The sequence below is a fragment of the Podarcis muralis genome, chromosome 1 (genome assembly GCF_964188315.1).
Source record: "Podarcis muralis chromosome 1, rPodMur119.hap1.1, whole genome shotgun sequence".
NCBI classification, from domain to species: domain Eukaryota; kingdom Metazoa; phylum Chordata; class Lepidosauria; order Squamata; family Lacertidae; genus Podarcis; species Podarcis muralis.
The window spans coordinates 115,146,600-115,171,809 of NC_135655.1; the positions used below are offsets into that span (position 1 = coordinate 115,146,600).

At 41.2% G+C, this 25,210-nt stretch overlaps 2 protein-coding genes and 1 long non-coding RNA gene across 9 annotated transcripts in view; 2 read left to right on the plus strand and 1 right to left on the minus strand.

Moving 5' to 3' along the window:
* ATF2 (activating transcription factor 2) overlaps nucleotides 1-8,241 on the plus strand; it is a 39,935-nt gene extending 31,694 nt beyond the window's left edge. For all 6 annotated transcript variants that reach the window (XM_077916863.1, XM_077916855.1, XM_077916875.1 and 3 more), the window contains 2 exons: nucleotides 1,779-1,884; nucleotides 5,348-8,241. In XM_077916863.1, the coding sequence (XP_077772989.1) occupies nucleotides 1,779-1,884; nucleotides 5,348-5,574 (333 nt within the window). In that variant the 3' untranslated portion in view covers nucleotides 5,575-8,241. The remainder of the gene's footprint in view (nucleotides 1-1,778; nucleotides 1,885-5,347) is intronic.
* On the minus strand, nucleotides 805-23,514 carry LOC114606698 (uncharacterized). Its single transcript, XR_003708952.2, has 3 exons — nucleotides 23,169-23,514; nucleotides 9,515-9,692; nucleotides 805-4,430 (listed from the first exon to the last, which is right to left on the minus strand). It is a non-coding gene; the product is annotated as an uncharacterized LOC114606698 (long non-coding RNA).
* The window catches only part of CHN1 (chimerin 1), a 101,829-nt gene continuing 99,370 nt past the window's right edge, over nucleotides 22,752-25,210 (plus strand). For both annotated transcript variants that reach the window (XM_028749208.2, XM_028749190.2), the window contains exon 1: nucleotides 22,752-23,176. In XM_028749208.2, coding sequence (XP_028605041.1) covers nucleotides 23,158-23,176 — 19 coding nt within the window. In that variant the 5' untranslated portion in view covers nucleotides 22,752-23,157. The remainder of the gene's footprint in view (nucleotides 23,177-25,210) is intronic.

Here is a 25,210-nt window from a genome sequence, read left to right on the forward strand (position 1 = left end):
TGAATCCATTTAACAGGACCAGAGCAAACAGTGTAATTTTAGGCTCGTCCAAATGACGTGTGATTGCCGGCACACGGTGGGGGGGGGGGGACATCATAGGGTGGAGTGCTGAGAACTGAACCCCATCGCCCCATATTATTTCATCTTTCCCTCCCCATAAGTGTCTCAGGAGCTCCATTTTTTCACCTTCTCCCCAAAAAGAGATGGGGAAAGGGTGCAAACTCTGAATATCTGGAACTTTCCCCAATGAGGTGCACATAGGGTGAGGTGAGGTTACAAGTGGCCATCAGGCGTTGCATATAATGCAAGCCTGCTTTGAGAGGCATGGTGGGCGTGAGCTGCTTGTACCCATTTCACAGTATAGATATGCTCCAGCAAAGTTTCCAGAGCCAGTCAGGTGTATCTACCCATGCATTATTTTTAAAAACCCAAAGACAACCGTAAGATTGAAGGTCAAAGATTTTTGCCTTCTTGGCTAATCCTTCACTTTACGTAATTTAAAATGTTTCTGTTTGTGACAGGAGAGGTATAATGGAATATGAAGTAGAAACATGAGAAAACAGTGTAACGTAAGTGCAGGAGGCCTGTGTGTATGATTGGCAAGGCTGGCAGTAGCTAATAAAAATATACACAAAAATATCTGGAGGGCACCAGATTGGGGGAGGCTGGCCTAGAATAAATGTTACCTCATCTATGTTTTCATTTGCATTAAAAGACAATGGACATTTCTGTATGGATTTTTCCAACTTAAACATATAAGCATAGACTGCATAGACTGGAACACACATGGCAGAGTCTCAAGGGTTAATCTCTTTCATGTAAAGCAGAGGTGTTTTTTATAGTCTGCCAGCAACAAAAACTGGCAAAGGTGAAGAACAGAATGATGTGTAAAGAAAATTGAATGGCAAATAAATTATTTAAACTATTCATTATCTGAAAATATCCTGTATTCCAAAATGATTCATCATTTGATAAAGCAGGCACAGCTGGGTAGTAATAACCCATGATGGCTTAAGTTGAATATGTGTTTTGATACGTTTGGCCTTCCACAGCATGTTAGCTGTGAAAAAGTGCTAGTTCTCATTCTAGTTTTGTCAATTTTACAAAATAAACGAGCTGGGGAATACTGTTTGAATCATATGAATATGAAATATAAAAATATTACTGTATGGTGAGGCTCACTTTCAGAGTTTAGATAAAGTGGGCTCAACCTTTGGCTCTTATTGCTGGACTTGTTGTTTTAGCTACACCAGAAGAACCCCCAGCTTCTGCCTCAGCAGAATGAGGTCAGACGAATATTGATACTTGCATCGTTTGCATAGCGACATTTGAAAATATTGGGAGATCAATGGAACTATGTCCAGTATATTTTAAATTCCCCACTTCCTTAATGTATTCATCTTAAATATGTCACATTAGAATTCTCCATTCAATTATCTGTAATGGCAAAAAAATAAAAAATAAAAATGGTCAATGCCACAAACTTCCCTTAAAATGTTTTGATATCTATATCGGACTGCATATAGAAGCAAGAGATCAAAAGGAGTTGAATGTAATAGACCAAATGTAAAGCAACTCCCAATATTTTCTTTGAATGTACAAAAGAAACAAGCTGCTTAGCCAAAACTGCTGCAGTTCACAGATAAAGCGTTGTGTTAATGTGCCTAGAAAGTGTGTGCTGTGTCTTGTATTTGTCTTTACAAAAGCTTGTAAATCTCAGTTTGAAATGTATGTAACTTGATCCTGGTAAAGTATATAACTTTTTTCTTCTTCTTTAGAGTGAAGTCACCCTGCTGAGAAATGAAGTGGCGCAGCTGAAACAGCTTCTTCTAGCTCATAAAGATTGCCCTGTAACAGCCATGCAGAAGAAGTCTGGCTATCATAGTGAGTAATGTTCCATTACCTATATAGCCTTAGGCTGTACCAGTGAAATACTGCCAAAGCAAACAGAGATAACATTACAACTGAGAAGTGATGTTCAAATACTTCACTTTAAATATAACAATTCCTACAAGGCTGTTGCAAGATAAATGCAATGATATATTGAATCTTCTTCTGGATTCTTGCAATTTTAAAAAAAAGTATTCAGTTACAGCATGCTATGTATTAATATTTAGAGATTGTATGCAGTTTAATAGTATCCAATTACTTTTTTTTAAATAAAAAAATAAAATTAGTTATTTCACAGGTCATAGCTGTGAGATAGAATCTCTTTATGTTGTCTTTCCACCAGAAATAAAATGAAATAAATGTTTACCACAATTTTATTCGGGGAAGGAAGAATGAGCTTTAATGCTTATGGTAAAAGTAAAATTGATAAAACATTGGAAAAATGTTCTTAATGCTTTTACTTTTTCAGCATTTCAAAGGTTAATTGTGTGTTTCTTTCTTTTCTTTTTGGATATAATACCCAGCGCTAGAACCAGCTGCTGCTGTAGAATAAATGGCCAATTTTGTCCATTGTACACAAATTTGTAACAAATAACTGAGCTGGGAATGCATTAGGCAACATTCATAATATATAACCCACAGCTTTCATTTTTATGATTTAGTGATATTTCAGTATATTTGTAAATGTGAAGATTGTTTCTGCCATATGTAGCCACTTCATTTTAATTTGCCAGTGTCAGTAATTTAGGAGAATAAAAGAACATTTTGTATTGCATGCGAACAGTTCCTCAGGTGCTTGCGATAAAACTTAATGGCCACCATCTTTACTTGTAGTCATTGTAAGCAGTTTCATCAGAATGGGCAATATTTTTTAATTTAAGAGATTCCGGAGATTTAGCAACACTCTGTGGCTGTATATATTTAGAACTCTGATTTTGTCAGTTTTGAGCTTATAAATCTCGGTCCTTTTGATCTCCAGTCATTTGACAGGATGGAAAGTGGCATCTTGGAGCAAATTGAAACCGTGCAGAAATATGTTTTGAATTTATATTAACAATGATTGTTGCAGGGATGAGGCCATTATGGTTCCCATCTGACAAAACAACATTATTCCATATAGAAGCAGCTATAGGATTACATTATGCATGCATAGTTTGCTGAATGTGCTTAGGTGTCTTGAATGCTGATATTATGAAAGAGAACTATCTGGTTGTACATTTAGCTTGCAAGTTTAAAGTACTAACACAGAGAGAAAGTGCATATTCCAAAATTTGCGCTATTGTTGCAAACTCATTTGCAGTGTGTGTTGTCACTTTTGGCGGATATTGGATTATGGTCTGCAGGAATAACTATACATAATTGCTCATTGTAAATATGCAATAAGATGGATTGGACGGAATCAGATTTATAGGGCAGGGTTCACCTATAGAGCCCCATCACTGGAAGAAGACCAGTGGAAGGACTTCCACTAGCTCAGTGGGGCTTTCCCTCAAAATTGGCTGGGGGGGGGGGGCGGTGTCAGAAGAAAACCCATGTTGAGGGGGAGGCAGGATTGTTCCATCTGGCATGCTGATATGGTTGCACAGATGGAACATTTGCTTGACCTTGAATTCCATTCTGTAGTCTGTCTAGCCTAGCATATTCTTAATAAGGTGCCTCAGCTACATTATGAAAATGCTGAAAACAAGTGATACAACTCACTGAAGCCTTGAAGAAAGCAAGAGGGATAGTAGAAGCAACTTCCCAGGGGGCTACCACCAGCCCTTCTTTATATTATTAAATTTGTATACCACCCTTCACTGAAGATCACAAGGCAGTTCACAACATAAAAACACAAAATAAGAACACAAAATGCACCATGAAACAAAAGCTTCTTCCTTATGTTGTGCTAGGCAATGTTCGCATCTTCCTCAGGCTCCATCTTAGATGTTTAGAATAAACTAAGCATAAACTCTGTAATAATTGCTACAGCATTTCTGACCTTGTGCAGGTCCTTAATTGGCAAGTTCATGCACATTAAAGGTGAAAGTGCAGTACCAAATGGCTTCACTTGAAAAAGGCTGCATCCGTAACTGACACGTTGTAATCCTTAACTGTGATGACGTTTCAGGAGATTCCCTCAAAGAAGATCCTAGTGTACTGGAAGCATTTATTAGACAAGTCTGAATTAGCGATTCTTCAGCGCAAAAGCCAGCTATTTGGGAAAGGACTTAAAGTAATTAATTGCTGTGGGTCTCAAGTCCCTGTGAGCAGAACTCTGCTTGCGAGATGCTCCCATTAGGGGAAGTGGGGTGCAGAAATGAGAATCCCCCCTGCAATTCTTAGTGTCCCCTCCCCCCACAAAAAAGGAGTAGTTTTAGAGAGTTGGAAGAGGTAGTGCTTGGGGCTGCAAATTGCCTCTTCACCAACCCACTGCCTGGTCAGTGTCATCCTTCAGTGGAAGCAACTCAGGATCCAATGCTATGTTTGAGGTAATGTCCTCAGAAACACTTGTCGAGTCTTCATTTGCTTTTGTTCAATGGTCTTGATAACATAAGTGCCTGCAGATACAAAAAACAGCAAACAGCTGTGTCAGAATGTAGAATTTACCTATACTATAAAATTATGTTATTAAATGTACAACATTATTTTCTCCATCATGGCCACTTTATAGGGTTGATGAAAATTAAAATCCTCTTGATTGATGTGTCCATCTGTGATGTGGAAAAGTTTCCACTTTTGTTTTACTTTTTACAAAAATGTTCCACTTTGTTTCATAAAATTAATGTAATGGATTATTACAATACATGTTACATTGGACAACTAGAATGGTTGCACTGCTGGTTCAATCAAAAGTCAGAGTTATATTTAACTTTTTCAGTTGTTTTCCAGGAAACACACATTTATGCACACAGCTCTTCAAGTATGCTAAAATTCTTATGTTAAGTTGTCAGTGCCTTCCTTCCCCCCCCCCCCCTTAAAATCTAAATAACAGAAGGGAACTGCATGCTCTTGAGCTGTCACATCTTAAAATATTTAGGTATTCCAGTAAAAATTCCTAAAGTTTTTGAATTTGTTAGAACATAACTTTAAAATAAGTGCAGGTAGGTAGCCGTGTTGGTCTGATGCAGTTGAAATAAATAAAAAAATTATCTAGTAGCACCTTAGAGATGAACTAAGTTTGTTCTGCGTATAAGCTATTGTGTATCTGAAGCTTCAGATGGTATCTGAAGAAGTGTGCATGGACCCGAAAGCCTATACCCAGAACAAACTTGGTTGGTCTCTAAGGTGCTACTGGACAATTTTTTTTATTTATTTAAAATAAGTGTACTTTTTCCTAATCCAATATTTCAGTCCCACTGCTTTGGCTATCGTCAAAATCCTTCAGGTATTATACAGCATATGGAACTAGCATCTCATATTCTAATTGCACATTTCATTGACGAGGACATGGAAATGTTTTTGTTTTCTTTTTCAGCTACAGATAAAGATGATAGTTCCGAAGACATTTCCGTGCCAAGTAGTCCTCACACAGAAGCTATTCAGCATAGTTCGGTCAGCACTTCCAATGGTGTAAGCTCAACCTCCAAGGCAGAAGCAGTGGCTACATCGGTTCTCACCCAGATGGCAGACCAGAGTACAGAGCCAGTGCTTTCGCAGATTGTAATGGCTCCTCCATCTCAGTCGCAGCCTTCAGGAAGTTGATTAAAAACTTGCGTTGTTTTTAGATACTCCTTAGCAACTTCAAAGGGAAACCAAGGAAAGCAGCCTTCATTTAGGAGAAATCTGTAGCTTAAAAATGATTTATCTGTAAAATTCAAACTTGAATTTGGCTTTGAAAGTTGGCGAACAGGAATGGCACAGCGGGTTGTAGTCTCTTAACAGACACCAAGTTCATTTTCCTTTCCTAATTAGGATTGCTAGTTATTTTCAGTGCTCGTCATGTAAAGTGTCGGTACAGTTTAAATGTACTTACTACTTTAATTTGGTGGTATTCCAAGCAGTCACGTAAAATGCTCACCCCAAAAAACTGTGATAGTAATCTTGTAATATTTTATACCAAAGTTCTGCATAGAATCCTATTGACTTCGTAAACTCTACAAGATCATTAAAGCACTAGGCAAGAGAAAAAGACAGGAACAGGAAATTTGCTTTTAGTCTTTTTTGCCTTTATATTGTTTTGCACATTATGAGAGGGGGGGGGAACTTTGGGAGAATATGTTTGATTATATTGTGTAGCATTTTCTTTGGCTTTTTAACTGTTTGGGTATTTTTAAATAATTTTGTTTAACAGGGCCAGTACAGTATATGGAATACAGTACTTTTTATGCACATATGTAATCTTGATCAGGGTCATTACTAGCTAGATTTTCTTTTTTAAAATAGATGTCAGCTTAGCTAGCACTTCCATTTTATAAAATCAGAAGCTTTGCTTCTGCTGCAAAAACAAAAACCTGCAGCTAATACCCTCTTACTAAACAGCCAAGAACAACGGAAAGATTCTGAACAGGGTTGTGAAAGATGGAATACTTTTTCAAAGCTCACTTGATATTTTGTGGTTTCTTGAGTCTTAAAGAGGAGCTTATTCATACTGCAAGATAGTATGGGTGCCAGGAAAGCTTGAAATTCCCTCATCAAACTACTCAAGACCTTTTTTTTTTGTTATTGTATTGTATTTGCAAGGTAACTTGTACTTTATTCTTGTGTAAGCACTGTCATCTTTTAGTAGCAAAATTTTGATACTTTTCTTGTGGGGAGAAAAAAAAATCAATATTTACCGTACCGTGGAAACAATGTAATTATAGTGTGACGTGTGTATGTGTGTATGAATGAGAGAGCGAGAGAATGGTTCAGTAGTTACGCCGGCAATCTGTGCTTGAATGTTTAAAGATGCCTTCAGTGTGATGCTGGCTTGGTAGGTGATTGCAGTTTTTGAAATGTTATTTACCGTGTGAATTTGGATAACTAACATTCCATGATGTAGTTTGTTTCTGATAAGATGATTGTAGGTACACTTTTTCTCATTATCCAATCATCTGCAGGATATTGAGTTTTTTAATGTGCCATTATCTATTTTAATTCTGTACTCATGTTAAAAATAGATAATATTTTACGATTAAGTTGTAAAAGTGCAAAAAGAAAAAAAATAAGGTATGTGCTTTCATACCGGAGAAACTTTGCATAACAGCAGAGAAAAACTACACAGTAGCAGCATCTGGCAGTAAAAAAAGAATTCCATTATGTATATAACAAACATTTAATGCATTTATTGTGGGTTTGTGTAACTCATATGTTCTATACTCTGTTTTAACCTAGGGTGCCATCAAACTATGAAACATTCAGTTTTAAATCATTGGATTTTAATTGGTGGTAATGGCAGAGAGCAACTCTTAATTTGTATGATTTACAACCAAACTAGAATGGAAGCTGAACGAAGTCCTAAAATTATGTATATATCATTTCAGTGCTTTAAGTCTGAAAATAAGAATTTAAATATTTTGTGTATTAAAAATGTAAGGAAACAAGGGGTTTTTTTGGCGTAGTTTGCAAAAAGTGCTCCAGACACCTTCATTTTATCAGTTTTTAAAGGGTTAATTTCAGAAACAAGCTTTAATTTTCTTTTATTTTTAACCCACAAGTATAGTGACGAAGTCTCCAGCACAAACTGTGAATTCTATTTTAAAAATCCTCTCTGGAGGATTCAGCTCTAGTCACACTGGGATGGAGATGTGAATTCAGTTGAAAGCAATGCAGTGCAGGTATATGGCGTCTACGTTTGTATGTGAGCCTGATGCATACTCATGGTTTGCAATTCCACAAGTTCATATACACGTAGAAGCCTGCTTCCACACATACTCCTCCTCCTATGGATCGGGGTGGAGAGTGTTTGGATTGGATGAACAAAGTGGTTATGTTTCCTCCACTAAATCTAGGCATAATCTGCCAGGTACTGCTCTGCTACCCACCTTCATTTCTGCTCCTAAGCAGCCCACTGAAATGAATGGTGTTCATGCATTAGCAGTGCCTGACGTTGTATAATACAGTCCTATTTTTAAACCTTATTTAATACAAAGTTTTTTGTTGGCTTTTTTTTTTAGTAATAAAGCTGTTGCTGTTGTAAAGTAAATCTAAATATGTGCAAGGAGAGATGTAAATGATTTTAATGAAGGGATTAGTTAAAATCCTATGTTCAGCAAACAAGAGAACAGTTGTATAACCATAGATTCCGTTTTAAAATGTATGTCACACTACTTCTGTACTTCGCATTCGAGATCCTTGCATTTGACATGTTTCACAAACTGTACTGTTTTTCTTCAATGTGCAGTTTGCATGAGTAAGTCATCAGAGAATAAAATCTATCTTTAAATTGTATCTACTGCATTGCAATTCTAACTTCTGAAAGGCCAAGACTGCATCAGATTTCTTTTCTGCTGCAATGGTTCCTGCCATTTCTATACAACTGAAACGCTTGCCCTGATGGCCTTAGCATAACATTGAAATCTTCCCTCAATTTTTTTTTTTAATGTTTAAGCTGTTTTGAGCAACTTCTTAGTGGGAAAAGTTGGGACTGAAGAGAGCCTGGACATCTTTCTATTTACAGTTTTACTTTCTCTGGCAATGGGGAAATAAGTTTGTCATTTGAGCTCCTTGTGGAATGCTTGTTCTTAAATGGGATGCAATACCAAAGAGCAACAATGTAGTGTGTGTCTATAGACCCAGAGCCATTGCATGGCTTACAAGGGGGTCTACGTGTGAGAAACTAGTCAATCTGTGAAACTAGTATTAGCAGCTGGGGTTGGGGTACTCTCTTGGAGGCCAGAGGTTATACGGTTGTCTTTTTGAGCCTTCTAGTTGCTGGAAACAACACTAGTCTCTCATTCCTTGATCTTTATTGTTCCTGATTCTAGATCCCTTGCCTTGCTGTGTTATATCTTTTCTGAACTCCCTGTGAAATTGACCTTCAACTGTTGCTGGTTCTTGTTTCCGGATCATGTTTGGACCAAGACTGATTCTCCATGCTTGAACTTGCCTTTCTGCAACTGCACAGCACCTTCAACCCATGTTGACGAGTCCTTGTATGAAAGGCTTATACAGTACTTCCTGGGACTGAGACCCTAACCCTGAGGGCATGTGCACCCAATTCCCCCAAAGATCAAACATTTTGCTATAAGGAAAAAGACAGGAAAACACATTAGAAAGGGTGAGACAACACTTGTTTGACACAATGTTGTCTAGCTCCCTGCAAACAAATCAGAAAGATTGCTCATAAGCAGGTCTTCTGGGAGCAATCCTAGTCTAGCTATTGGGGTTGCGTGTTCTAGAGGTAGAACATTTTTTGTAGATGAGTTGAGTTCCACAGTTGCATAAAGCTGTTCTTGCAACGAAGTGATCAACGTGTGCATCCTCTGTGATTTATAACAAAGAGGAGGATGTTTTGATTTCTTTGCCATAGCTTTTATTGTCCCATTTGATTAACAAACTGAGCAACCGTGCTGAAGGGCTAATTATTTTTGTGGAAAAAGAAGATAATGTGGCTAAATGAAGAACAGATGCTGTGTATTTGTCATTGAATGATAGAAACATTTGTTAGCTGCACTCATTGGCTATATGAATTTAAAAAGTTGGCAAGCTATGTACTACTTACCCATGTGTTGAAAATCAAGCATGAAAATTTATTGGGCAGGCTCAGGAGGACATTCTGAATTATTGGGAATGTTGTCCCCTTGTCAGGCACAACAGACTGTAGCAACAAGCAGTGCCTTTCTCCTCGCCTGCCTTTGTGGAGATGGGAGATCTCAGCTTGAGCACCTCTTGACCAGTTACTAATGACAGAGAGAAAACAATAGCAAGAATTGATTGTTAGGCAAAATGGTTCTTCCTCTCCCATCCCTACTCCGAAAAAGACAAGCAGGAAGCCAGAGATTAGCTTGCCTAAACACTCAACTTCTGCTAGTGGCTACAGGCTTGGAGACATGCTCCAACATGTGCCAGAGACACTGAACTGGTATGATACCCATTATGATCACATGTGTGCCAATCTGGTATATGCTCTATTTCCCTACTGACATGATGGCCCCTCAAAACCCTGTATGCAGGACCTCCTTTTATCTGATTTGAAACATCTTTGGATGAGCTTTCCTGTCACACAGTCTTCTCCAATCTAGTGCCTTCCAGATGTTATGGACTCCCATCATTCCCAGCCCATAAGGCCAACGATCAGGGATGCTGGGAGTTGTACAAAACATCTGTCCCAAGAGGGAGCACTTGGATGCATCTGGAATTTTCCTTGAGATCTAGACTAGAAAAGCCTAGGAAAAGTGAAAGCAGCGTGTTGCCACATTGTGATGGTGGCTTTTGAACAATCTCCAGCCAATGCAAGAGTAATAGGTGCACATCCTGTTATATTAAAATCTTGCCCCCAAGTTAAAAAACTTAATTTGCAAGTTACCAGCTTGGGGAGTTGCTGGGCAGTACCAAAAACAGATGTCTGGGTTGTATCTCTCCCCGTATATGGCTATTCAGTTGAGTATGCTTATCACAGCAACCATCTGAATTGACAACCAGCTGGAAGTAAGGGCTCCAATGACCGTAATTGTGTCCAAGTATCCAATAATAACCTGGCTGCATTCCCCTTCTCAGAATCCAAACTGTTTCTGTTAGGTCCTGGATCCCTTCTGCATTACACCCAATGAAGAGAAGGTCTTGTGTCTTCTAAAGAAAGATAATGAAACCGCTAAGTGGAGCCATTTTTCCAGACTCAAGGACTCCAATCTAACCATTCTAGTGGGAGATTGTCAGGCTTTTAGAAAACAAAGTACCGTAATCCCCTCCATTAAATCACAGAGCAGTGGCAGGAAAAGCTTTATTAACAATTTTATGTCAGGGAAGCTCCCTGCACCATACTTGGGAAGGAGCACTTTCTAGCATTCAATGTCTACATGGAAGAGAGTAACATCAGATCATTAGATTCTACAGAATGCAAGAAATGGTTATGGTTACCTGAGTTTTGTTTGCTTCCAGATCTGTATTCTCACAAGCCTCAGGCTCCTTCAGATCTGGGCTACAGAAACAGCTCTATACTTAGAGCAGCGATGGCCAAACTTGGCCCTCCAGCTGTTTTGGGACTACAACTCCCATCATCCCTAGCTAACAGGACCACTGGTCGGGGATGATGGGAACTGTAGTCCCAAAACAGCTGGAGGGCCAAGTTTGGCCATGCCTGACTTAGAGGATTGTATTCAACTAAATTCTACTCGGCATCAACCTGTTGAAATCAAAGAGCTTCAGTTAATCATGTTTCACCAGGTCTATACTTTAACTTAGTTGGATACAGCCTTGTACAGATTGTATTGTTCTCCTGACAATTCCAAATAGAAAAGTGGGAAACCAGAGATGACAACAGGTTACAATGTCAGCAGTGAAGAAGTGAGATGTCTTACTTCCATACGCCTGACTGAGGTCTCCATTAGATGTGTTTCCACATACCTATATCTTAAGATATATCTCTGGAGGTTCCTGCAATGTTATACAGAGCCATCTAAACAGACTTCAGCATCCTGGAACTCTTCAAAAAATTCTCAAGCCAATGGAGGCAAGGTGAGCTTTTTCATGAGTTGTTGAATTGCTACCTCTTTTAAGATGAACAGGACTACTTGTTCATGCAAAGATGGATTGACTAGACCACCCATTATGCAGTCATTAATAAGTCAAGTGGGTAAGGGTTGAAGCACCATGGCAGTTCCTCCCAGCTAACCCACTCAGGTCTCGATAATACACATCAGATCAGCACCATCATTAACTGTATACTGATCTGGCATTAAACACTAGCACATGGAGGATCGTGAGCACAACAGATGAGTAAGTGGAAACTTGGGAGTGAGGAACAAGGTGTCAATAGATGCGGGAATAGATAGGGGGAGGTGTGATTATCCTTCTTAGGGTGGTAAAGGTAAATCCTCTCCATTACTTACCTGCTGGTGTAGCAGAAGCAAAAAGCAGGGCAAGATTGTAAGGCAAGTTTCCTACATATTTATAACTGCCAAGGTATCTGACATTGTGTTTGATGCACCATAATCTGCGCTCTGAGAATCTATATTTTGAAGAAAATATGGTGAGATTGTGTTCGAACACTTGTGAATTTGCTAGTAATTAGCATTCTTTAAACTGCTCGTTTAGAGCAAGAAATCAATACAGTGGTACCTCAGGTTAAGTACTTAATTTGTTCCGGAGGTCTGTTCTTAACCTGAAACTGTTCTTAACCTGAAGCACCACTTTAGCTAATGGGGCCTCCTGCTGCTGCCGTGCTGCCAGAGCACGATTTCTGTTCTCATCCTGAGGTAAAGTTCTTTACCTGAGGTACTACCTCTGGGTTAGCCAAGTCTCTAACCTGAAGCATATGTAACCCAAGGTACCACTGTACTACCAGCCTCTAACCCACATCCAAAGTACCTGGACAGAAGCCAGTTTAATATGACTGAAGCAAACAGGTTTAAATTTGAGTTAAGCCTTGAGTTCTTTATTTCAGCTAGGCTTACATACTGTGGTTGACCAGGAGTGACTTAGGGACTTGTCTGCAGTAGGATTTGACCATGAACTAAGGGCAGTTTTATGGGAGCAGAGTTGTTTGTACTGCCAGTTATCTGAGTAATGTCAGTGGTTTGCGACTAGTGGCTTTAAAGTTTAAAAATAACAACAAAAGTATTATGGCATAAGCCTTTCTTTAAAAAAAAACTAGAGTCCACTACTATTAGATATACAAGGTGTTCTGCTCTGCTGGCAGATATATATTCATATGGGTGTATAGGAAATACAACAAAACATGGATGGCTTTGGCTCTGTATACCAGAAGGAGCGTCTCCACCCCCATCATTCAGCCCGGACACTGAGGTCCATCTCCGAGGGCCTTCTGGTGGTTCCCTCACTGAGAAATGAAGTTACAGGGAACCAGTAAGAGGGCCTTCTCAGTAGAGGCGCCCACCCTGTGGAATGCCCTCCCATCAGATGTCAAGGAAATAATCAACTATCTTTTTTTAAAAAAAAATAATTTTTTATTGATTTTCCAAACACATAATAAAAACAAACAATACACAAAACAAAAACATACAAACATATAGACATGTATAATTTCATAATCTTATTTTCATGCACCTTACTTCCCGGACTTCCCCATACCTCCCCTTTTCTGCATCCTTGTTTTACATTTCTTCAGCAACTCCTCCAATTAACTAATTATTTAATTCACTTTCATTAGATTCTTTTTTTTTTACTTATTGATTACAGCTGCAATTCTCTATTTCTTAGTTCCTTAACATCTTAACACTCCTCAATTTTACAGCAATTTTTAAGATATATTTTAAATTTCTTCCAGTCTTCTTCCACTGTCTCTTTCCCCTGGTCACGGATTCTGCCGGTCATCTCTGCCAGTCCCATATAGTCAATCACCTTCGTCTGCCATTCTTCCAGAGTGGGTAGTTCTTGTGTCTTCCAATACTTTGCCAGAAGAATTCTTGCTGCTGTAGTAGCATACATGAAAAACGTCCTATCCTTCCTTAACACCAATTGGCCAACCATGCCCAGGAGAAAAGCCTCAGGTTTCTTAGGAAAGGTCCATTTAAGGACTTTCTTAATTTCATTATAAGTCTGGAATGGATTAATCCGTTTTGCATTACTTTCTATGGGAAAGTGCACCTTAGTTTTGGAACACTTTGGTTTGGGAACGGAATTCCGGAACGGATTAAGTTTGAGAACCAAGGTACCACTGTAAGTGCACTTGAAGGAAGAGTATCATCTTGTCCTTTGCCTCAGGCAGCGAAATGTCTTGAGCTGGCCTTGCCTTTACTCATACCCAACAAAGAGCACTTGCCAACAGATTTGATTCTAATTCATTGGTTTGACGCTGGAGTCATCCTCTGAATTTCTTCCATTAGGGAATGAGAACTTTTAGAGGAGAGTCTCTCTCTCTCTCACTCTCTCACTCACTCTCTCTCTCTCTCTCTCTCACACACACACACCCCACTACCTTTCTGCCCTTTTATTATTATTATTCTTAATTTTTTTATACCACCCTTCATCCGTAGATCTCAGTGGAAGCAATGTGACCAAAAACTATGTGAAACAGAAGTCAGATAACTTGAAGAACAGAACTTGCCACATCAGTCAAATCAGTCAACTAGATAACCTCCCTTAGATAACTCTATTCTTCTCTAGCAGTCGTTTTCTTTCTTTCAAAACCCTAGTTTTCTACTGTTCCATCATACTTTGAAATAAAGCACCATCTAGTGGCGAGTTTAAATAACGCTGGGAAAATACTTCTGAAACGTAAGGCATTTCCCCTGATTGACATTATTAACCTTTATTCAGAGATCTGCAAAAAAAAGTAAACGCAGTTGTTACAAGGCAAAGACATTTTTGTAAACAGTGCAAACATTTCCATAGCCTTAAGTGTGAGCAAGCTGGTTAAAAGATTTTTAAACAGCATGGGGAACAAGATGGTACCACAGCACAACTCTCAGACAATCACTCAATTTTATTCTTTGAAACTGACCCTGGAGATAGGATCAGAACCACTATAAAATAGTGTTCTCCAATACCCATTGGGATAGCAATACTCACTGGGATAGCATTGTCAATGGTATCAAAAGCTTCTGGGAGATCAAGAACAATACAGTCACACACTTCCCCACTTCCTTCTCCTGATAAAGGTCACCAGTCAGGATGACCAAGTCTGATTCAGTCCCCTAACGAGGCCTGAATCCAGATTGAAATTGGTCAGGACAATTTGCTTCATCCAAGAGTACGGTACTTGCAATTGTTACACACCACAACCCTCTCAATCACCTTCCCTAAAAAGCAGGTTATTTGTGACTGGGTAGTGGTTGTCACAGACCAATGAGTTGAGGGTGGGCTTTCCAAGACTTCCCAGAGAGAATGAGTGTTAAACCACTTTGGGAATTGTCATTCTGTGAGGGAAATAGGGTTCCCCAACAACTCTCAGCAGCCCTAACAAAACTACAATTCCCAGGATTCTTTGGAAACAGGCATTATTGATGCTTTTGAATTATGGTGCTGGAGGAGACTCTTGAGAGTCCCATGGACTGCAAGAAGATCAAACGCATCCATTCTTAAGGAAATCAGACCTGAGTGCTCACTGGAAGGACAGATCGTGAAGTTGAGGCTCCAATATTTTGGCCACCTCATGAGAAGAGAAGACTCCCTGGAAAAGACCCTGATGTTGGGAAAGATGGAGGGCACAAGGAGAAGGGGACGACAGAGGATGAGATGGTTGGATAGTGTTCTCGAAGCTACAAACATGAGCCTGACCAAACTGCGGGAGGCGGTGGAAGACAGGAGTGCCTGGCGTGCTCTGGTCCATGGGGTCACGAAGAGTCGGACACGACTAAACGACTAAACAACAACAACAACAACAAAGGGACCCCTGACCATTAGGTCCAGTCGTGGCCGACTCTGGGGTTGCGGTGCTCATTTCGCTTTATTGGCCGAGGGAGCCGGCATACAGCTTCCAGGTCATGTGGCCAGCATGACTAAGTCGCTTATGGCGAACCAGAGCAGCGCACGGAAACGCCGTTTACCTTCCCGCTGGAGCGGTACCTATTTATCTACTTGCACTTTGACATGCTTTCAAACTGCTAGGTTGGCAGGAGCAGGGACCAAGCAACAGGAGCTCACCCCGTCACAGGGATTCGAACCGCCAACCTTCTGATCGGCAAGTCCTAGGCTCTGTGGTTTAACCCACAGCACCACCCGCATCCCTCAGACTGTTTACATGGGGCCTCAGTCTGAACTGGAACGGAACCAAACGTTTAGATTTTACTTCTTACCCATGGGTCTGGTATTCTGAGCTGGCCCTTCTACAGTGTTGCAGAATGAAATAAGAACTGCCATTTGCTCCTTACTGATTTTAATAAAATTGTTGCTGTTATATCTTAAGGTACAGCAGGTGCATGAATCCATCTATAACAGCAATGGTGAAATTTCATTGCTGAAATACAGTTGTACCTTGGTTGAAGAGCGCCTTGCGAGTCGAACGTTTTGGCTCCCAAACGCCACAAACCCGGAAGTGTTCCGTTTTGCGAACGTTCTTTGGAACCCAAACGTCCAACGCGGGTTCCATGGCTTCCAGTTGGCTGCAGGAGCTTCCTGCAGCCAATCAGAAACTGTGATTTGGTTTCCAAACGTTTTGGTTTTGGAAGTCGGACTGACTTCTGGAACAGATTCCGTTCGACTTTTGAGGTACCACTGTAATGACTTTTTCCATGTGTGGGTATTCCCATATTCTAGATTTCTGGAACCTTGAGGTACCGGTAAGCAGCACAGAATGGAATGTTCATTGTGCAGCTGCAACAGATTTCTGTAACAACCAGAATTGTTGGTTCTGGAAGATACAAAACTGAGCTGGATAGGCCTTTGATCTTAATGGTCAAGCGGTTTCAATACATGTAGTCGCTGAGGCAGTATCCCAAATTCTTCATCGGCTTCATTTAACCTTCTCAAACGATTGTGTAATGTCGTTCTAAATGGACCTGACAGAGCAAGAGCATGGCTGTGGTTACAATTCTCCATGGAATCTAAGAATGAAACTTTAATTATCAAGCAGCCTTAGTGTGTTAATTGCAAATTTCTCTCAACTCAGGTCAAAACAAATAGTACATTCTTCTCTTCTAATTTTTCTTACTTATGCCCCTCAATGTGTTGTTTTGCATATTTCCAAATCACTTGCACCCATCTCATTTGGGAGACTATTTCGGCAACATTTCCCCAGTGCTATTTTTCAGTTCATTGAAAGAACCGAAAATGCTATATATACATATGTGTTATGGGAGTTATATTTCATCCTTCAACATCCTTTTTTATATAAACAATGATAAACATACCAATACAAGCAGTGGTACGGATAGGTGATCTTAGTCTCTAAGCTTAATGGTCTTAAGAGGGCTTCCTCTTTAGATTACTTCCTTTGAGAGCCAGTGTGGTGTAGTGGTTAAGAGCGGTAGTCTCGTAATCTGGTGAACCGGGTTTGCTTCCCCGCTCCTCCACAGGCAGCTGCTGGGTGATTTTGGGCTAGTCACACTTCTTTGAAGTCTCTCAGCCCCACTCACCTCACAGAGTGTTTGTTGTGGGGGAGGAAGGGAAAGGAGATTGTAAGCCGTTTTGAGACTCCTTAGGGTAGTGATAAAGCGGGATATCAAATCCAAACGCTTCTTCTCTTCTTCTTCTTCTTTACCTAAAAAATGTGGTAAGCCAGCCCTGCTGTGCTTGGGGGACTTCCTGCTGCTTCCCTGGACTTCTGCTCCAGAGTGCAGCCATTATTATTATTATTATTATTATTATTAGTGGTAGTAGTAGTAGTAGTAGTAGTAGTAGTAGTAGTATTTCATTATTTATACCCCACTCATCTGGCTGGGTTTTTCCAGCCACTCTAGGTGGCTTACAGAATATATAAAAGATAATAAAGCATCAAACATTAAAAACTTCCCGATACAGGGCTGCCTTCAGATGTCTTCTAAAAGTTTTATAGTTCTTTATTTCCTTGACATCTGAAGGGAGCGCACTCCACAGAAGGCCCTCTGCCTCGTTCCCTGTAACCTTGCTTCTCGCAGTGAGGGAACCGCCAGCAGAAGATGGCATCGCTGAATACAAAACGGGTGATGATCATGGATCCAACTCCTTATTATAGTCCTATAACACCCTAATTTTACTGCATACCCAAGAACCACAACTGACGTTTTGAGGGAAATCCACATTTAGACAGGGAGCTTGAGCCAAGAGCAGCAGACGTGGAAGGATGTGTTTGTTAAGACAGAGATATGTATTTGCATTAAACTGCAGAGCTGCCTGCCCAGGCAACACTCTGCACCTGTGGAAAAAGGAGCTGAAAATAATGTTCTCTAACTTGCATGACTTACATTTGTTGCCCATGTGAAGTGGGGTGCTGCGTTTCTGTGTACTGAAGGTGGCTCATCTACAGTGGTACCTCAGGTTACGTACTTAATTCATTCTGGAGGTCCGTACTTAACCTGAAACTGTTCTTAACCTGAAGCACCACTTTAGCTAATGGGGCCTCCTGCTGCCGCCGGAGCAAGGTTTCTGTTCTCATCCTGAAGCAAAGTTCTTAACCTGAAGCACTATTTCTGGGTTAGCAGAGTCTGTAACCTGAGGCGTATGTAACCTGAAGCGTATGTAACCTGAGATACCACTGTATTACTTTCCGAGTATCTAAGATGTTTTCTGAGGCTTTCATAGAGGGTCATGTCAACAAAACAGCTATTTTGAATATAAAACACCCTGCCCAAGCACTTGAGACAATCACTGTATTGGAGCAAGTAACTCAGGGCCCAATCCTGATTTGATATATGTAGAAATATATAATTAGTTTGAATACTATCAGTGGTTTTTTTCTGGGGGGGACACAGGGGTACACATACAAATATTTTGTAAATCTAACAGGAGAAGAAACTAAATTTTTTTACAAATGTTAAGTTTCTTCTCTAGCACAGTGAATCGTCAGTTCCATTGCTACCCCCGATGTCGGCTTCCTTTCCTTTCCTGGTGTTTCCTGAGTCTCCGACGGAAGCGAGCGTTTAATGTGTGAAGCAGTGTGGAATGTGGATGTATGGTGTTTTACTGATGAAATCTTATGCCAACGTGGAAGTTACTGTGAGTTGTCAGCTGTGTAATATGAAGTAATGCATGTTCTTTGTACCGTACTTTTGTCCATTTACTGTATTTATTTTGCCCGATTTGAACTATAAAATGGTGATTTTCTTGAGTCAAAATGACAGTACCCCTTAACATTTTTTTTAGAAAAAGCACTATTTATTAGAAAAAAGCACTGAGTATAAACTATTACACAGAGTTAAACATATCAAGTACTTTATTACGACTAATTTTTATTAATTGTTCAGAACATATAATCTAAGACAATGAAAATGACAAAAAAGGTGATTTAAGCAAGGTGTAGTAATAGAGGGGAGTGGGGGAATGTTCTGTTCAGGCCATGATCCTTGCTGTAAGAATCTTGATTGTTCCAGTACGTATGTCTTTCATATCTTCTTCCTGGGGGTATGCTTTTTCTCAAACCACTGTTTGTAGGGCCCCTGCAGGGGGAAGGGGCAATTGCAGACCCTCCAAGTGTCATTATTTCCCAGGGACAGTCCTGGATTTACAGAAGCTGTCCCGGTTTTAGATTTGATCCTGGAATGTCCTGCTTTTCCTTAGGATGTCCCTATTTTCATCAGAGAAATGTTGGAAGGTATGGAGTTGTGTGACACACACACACACACCCCGAGCCAAGGAGATAAGTAACTATACAACCTTTAGAAGACATTTGAAGGCAGCCCTATATAGGTAAGTTTTGTAACGTTTAATGTTTTATTATGTTTTTATATATGTTGGAAGCCCCCAAACTGGCTGGGACAACCCAGTCGGATGCACAGGATATAAATAATAAAATTGTTGTTGTTGTTGTTGACTAGGAAGTCCCTATTTTCATCAGAGAAATTTTGGAGGGTGTGCAATTGCCTCTGTCCCCTGTTGGGAGCCACACCTGTATCATTGTGTAGGGGACAGTCACATCTGCCTGTGGTGCAGCAGAGCCAACCTAAGGTAGCCTACAATTTCAGGACAGCTATATTTGCTTAAAAACCACAGAGACTTCTTGCAAATTTAGCCACATGTTAGAGAGAGAGAGTGAGAGAGTGCATCTGGGCATTAAAACCTAGATAGGCCAGCTGAAGTCCTCATCTGAATGACACAATACTATGTAACGGAATTGTAGAAAAGCTTGACAATCTCTTGACATTTCTGTGTGCATGTTTCTGGTTTTCAGGGGAATTTATGAACATAGCCTTCAGGATGCTGATTATGCTTGCTGTGATTTAGGGAAGCGTTTGGGGCACAGCTGAAGAGGAAAAGTAAATTAGGGCAAAAGCAGTGGTTTCTTTTCAGCAGATTCAACCACTCTCCTTTCCCACCCCCAGCGGCTGATAAAGTGCAGGCATACCTCAGAGATATTGTGGGTTCGGTTCCAAACCACCGCAATAAAGCGAATATCGCAATAAAGCAAGTCACACACACAAAATTGTTTCCCAGTGTATATAAAAGTTATGTTTACACTACACTGTAGTCTATTAAGCCAGGGCCCCTTGGCTGCAGGAGCTGCAGGGAGGGGAACCTGGCTCCAGCCCTAGCCAGCTCCACTCCTTTGGCCAGAAGGAGGACAGTGGCAGCTGGGGGCTTCTTTCCCCTGGAAGCAGCGGGGTTGCCTGCAGCTGCACCCACATCCTTGCAAGGAACAATGCCTGTGAAGTGCAATAAAATGAGGTATGCCTGTAATGACTAATCAGGTTTCTCTAAGGAGATCCCATTAAAGATATAACTATGGCATAACCGTATGCAAAACTCATTTCCAAGTCTGGAATGTGCAACAACAAGATCAACCAGTTTCGGACAGCACTCTACAGGAAACGCACAAATGACTCTTCTGGGGTCTACAGTGCTCTTTCTACACTTCTAATTTCCCTTCCTAGAGTATCTACACCCAGACTGACCACCCTTGGTATGACACCAAGGAAAGAATTAGCAAAGTTCTCCTCCAGTTTAGTGCCAAACTGTTTACACCACAGATGAGGAACCTTCGGCCCTTCAGAGGTTGTTGGACTATAACTTTCATCAGACCCGGGTTACACAGTGTTAGTAACTCAGGTATATAATCTAGGCGCTAAATGGTTCCCTAAACCATGTTACAGTCGCCAAAACAGAATGTCTAGTTGCCATTTCTGGCCCAGACGGCTCAAAAGTATTGTTTTTCAAATGATGGACTGACTGTGATTGGTTATCAGTTAAACATATGGCTAGTTCAAATGACAACCTTAAACTAGGTTAAGACTTTTGAGAACTTAAAGAAGAAAAGTCACTTGATCCAGGGACAGTCCACATATATATTAGCCTATTCCGACCTCTTGTTCGCAAACACATAAGAATATTCTGTACAACTGTCGGCAGGGCAGCTTGATTGCACCATTTTGAAAGAAGGCAAGATTCCCCATATGCATGTCAAAGATCAGGAATTCCGTGTGTGTTCCCCCCCCCCCCCCCGAGCTGCCAGGTCAAAAATTCAAAGCCCCAAAGAGTTCACCCTAATAAAGTTCAGAAACTTCAGCCTGTTCAGAATTTGGTGGTCAGGTTGTTCACCGGGGCAAGATGGTTTGAGCATATTGCACCAATCCTCACCCTATTGCACTCGCTGACAATTAGTTTCTGGGCCCAAATCAAAGTGTGGGTTCTGACCTATAAAGCTCAGGACTGCAATATCTAAAGGATCACCTGTCCTCTCCCTACCCCCTACGTAGACTAGGGCTGCCATACGTCCGAGGGGAATTTCCAAAAGGTGGTGCTTTTTGGTTTTCCTTTTTTTAAAAAAAGATCACATTTGAGGTTTTCCTTTAAAAAGCTCAACAATCTTTCGGGATGTTCTGGTTTTTACTTTTTGAAATATAGCAACCCTGAACCCTGCAATCACCACCTTCTTCATGTGCCGCCTGGAGAGTGGCAACTTGAGAACACGCCTTTTCTGTGGTGGCTCCCCATTTGCAGAATGCTCACCTGGTGCCTTCACTACATATCTTTTGACAGCAGGCAAAAACATTCAACCAGGCCTTTGGCAGCGCCATAGCTACAGGGAAGCTAGCTGGGTTGTTGTTGTTTTGTGCCCCGAGTGAAGCCCCAGAAGGGTGCTGTTAGGTACAGTACTGAGTTGAATAGGATCCAAAATGCAGTAGTCTGATTGGTCCTAGAACAATACAGCAATATGACTGGTCCGCAGGAGCCACCCAATCCAGCTCCAGGTGGAAGTGAATCCACAACCTGATTGGCCTATAGGAGAATCCCTGAATTAGCCAATCACGTGCAGCCTATTGTGTAAATAATGTATATAAAGCAGGTATTTTGGGGGAACTTTCATTCCTCCTCACCACTATGAGCATGAAACCCACTCTCGACTCCGAGTATATTTCAGGTGCCATTGAGGTTCCCAGCCTGCATATGCACAGATGTTTGTGGGTGGGTGTCAAACTGGGTCTTTGACCTGGGTAAAATAAAGCCTAGTTTCACCCCTGCCTTTTGGCTGATAAACATTCCATGGTTTCTTTAAATATGGGATGAGGTGGGGCAATCGGTTTGTTTTTGTTTTATTATGCACCTTGCATTCTTGTTTTGCATTTTTTCCTGTTGCAAACTGCCTTAGGATCTTCGGATGAAGGGCGTACAAATTTATTAAATGATAACAATGTAGTGCTGTTTGTTTTTAGTATCCATACTGAGGCCATGGGTGTAGCCAGGCTTCTTTTTTGGGGGAGGGGGAGACGAACCTCAGTTAGCTAAGTATTTTTATTTATTGACTTGATTTTTTTGGAGGGGGTGCAGCTGCCCCCTCTGCCTACGCCTATGACTGAAGCATCCTTTTTTCAGTAGCCCTTGCAAAGCATCCTTGACGAATGGTCTACAGCCGCAGGTGACCTCAGAATTCTCACCTGCGCTCAAAAGCAAGGCAACTCGCGCGCGCCCTTTTCCAGGATGCGCTTTTGGAGACGGGGGGGGTGTCTGCGTATTTATTTGGAGAAGGCGCAGGGCCCCCCCCTTCCTCCGCAGCCCTTTCTCAGAGCACCTCCACCCTCATTTCTAGAAGCTTGCTGCTGCCCTGACCCCTTCCTCCCATGCCCCGTCTTGTCAAGGCCTTGCCTCTCTCGGGGTGGGTGGGGGGTGGATGGAGATGGAGGGGCCCAGGGGACGGGAGGTGGCGGCGCGTGAACCTCCCGTTGCCATGGGAACTCACGCCGGGCTCGGCAACGCCGCGGAGGAGGCAGGAGGGAGGGGAAGGAGCTGGTCATGTGGCGAAACAAGATGGCTCCCGGAGCCTGAAGGGCTGCAGCCTGAGGTGGCCAAAGCGGGCGGCGCGCGCTCCCTTCTGCAAAAGGAGCAAGAGTCATTTTCCTCGGCGGGGCTCCTTAAGTTGGCCGCCCCACGCCCAACTCTCACCAGCCATTCCTCTCCAGGGTTGAGAGAAAAATGCATTCCTCTCTGGGGCAAGTAGCTCCTTGGGCAACAATGCAATAACTTTTTATTGCAGCCTCGCCGCTCTTTGTGTGTGTGTCCCCCCACACCGCCTGCCTTTTGCGCGCGCCGCCGCGGACGGGAGAGCTTGCAGAGCCCAATGTCCAGCCCAGCCCTCCTGAGCAGCCCCGACGTGATCCTGCGACTTGCGGCACCTTCGCAATGGCTCTTACCTTGTTTGGTGAGTAGGATCTCTCGTTCGGCATCCAGCTCCTCGCCACCCCACCCCCTTGTCAGTTAGACAGCATGCAATAGGGAGTTTGCGTTGCAGGATTTAAGAGGTGCGAGCCCCCTGGTTGCCCCCCTTCTCCTCCTCTTCCTCCTCCTCCTCCTCTCTCTCTGCCTCTGGTATTCCTTATTCACTTAATTCCTGGCTAGAAAAAAACAAGGCTGCTCTCTTTCTCCCATTGTCTCCGCTCAAGGCACATCTTATGGGCGTGTGCTTGGCCCCCCTGCCAATTTCGGGGGTTTGGAGTTGATTGGCATCTCGGAGTATTAAGTTCCAGACTTTCCAGATGATCTCTTAAAAAAAAAACAACCACACACACACACACAAAACCTCCACCATCTGTGTGTTCATACAATAACTAGCTTTTGCTGTAGAGTTTGCATTTGAAACAATGGTAAGTGGGGGTCCCCCAAAAGTAGTGTTGAAATCGCTTCCCCGCCCCTGTCATCCCTCTGGTTTGCAAGGCACTCATAGATACTCTCATATATATATATATATATATATATATATATATATAGGCATGGAAACATTAAAAAGAAATACTTTTGGGCGGTCTAATAAGGATATTGCTGTATATGGATTTGTGATTTATTTTTTATATTTTAGCTTCTCTGTGGCATCGGAGAAAGAAGTTCTCACCAAGAGGGACTGGGTTGTTGTTGTTTGTTCAGAACATAACATATTTGCATTTCCTCCTAAACAGATATAATTTATATATATTGGACAGCAAAAGCTGTGAGCATCTTCATAGAATTTGCTGAACAATTTCAAGAGAGGCTATACATCCAAGAAATGAAATGTCCTTTAAAAAGAGAGAGAGAGAAAGCGCGCTTTCAGTTGATATTTCATTTTAGCTGTAGGCGCTGTTTCTGGTAAATAAAGCAATAAAATGGCAGAGTTTTATATTCTGGCATATTAATATATTTAAACTGATTATTAAACTTAATTATGCACATTCCTAACGTAATAATTAAAAATGACTTTGCTACAGTGAAGGAAGCAAAATATAATCTCGATATTAACATATCATTTGTGGAAGCAAATTTCATTACATAAATAACTCATAGCTGCTACTTAACTTGAGAAGTGCTTTCTACTGACTAATTTTGCATAATTAGAATTTATGCATAATGTGTTTCCACATAATCTTATAGAGATGGTGTTTACTTCTCATATTTAGAATCAGATTTTTGCTGAGTGTCTGACACTTCTGGTAATGCAAAGTTTGTTAAGACTCAGCATTGCTTTCTCGGGCTTTTCTCCTCATGTTATTATAGCTGCTGGATTTTTATCCATACGATTTAGTGTGCTCTTTATATTTTGTGAAAGTTATTCAGGGGAGACTTGGTGGATTCCTAATTTATTTATCTACAGAGCTATTTCTTGATATGTACAGAACTTATGAAATTATACTTTAGGTTACCCAAGTCTACCTGTAATGGAAAACTATCCAGCCAAATTACTCACATTGCAGTTCTCCCTTAGGTCTTTCATTGATCCTCCATCTATGCTGATTAATGACTAAAATGAGATTACTTGTGGCTGAAGAAATCTTATGAAAGCCTTGCATAGCTAGTGAGAGACCAGTTGCCCATCATTTTTCTCTTTCTCCCCCTCTCCATTCTCCTGATAATTGCTGCCTCTTCTCAACCCAGGAGCGCAGGTGAAGTGGCAGCAGCAGCTGAGGTCACCAGCACAATGAAAATATCAAGATTAGTTCATAGTCTCTGCAGCTCTGCAGAAACCAGAAGACAGCCAATATAAAAAGCTGTGAAACACCTGAGCTTTGCAGGTGTGTAAAACACTGTTTCAAACCTGGATTGTAGTTTTTTGAATTACCAACTTTGGGGATTTAACCTTAATGAGCAAATCACAGACACACTCAAAAAGCCCAGTCACTTGCAGCAACTCTTAGAAAATCCTGGTAGTCATTGTATAATAATGATGATGATGATGATGTACAATTCTACATTCTCCAGACGTCAG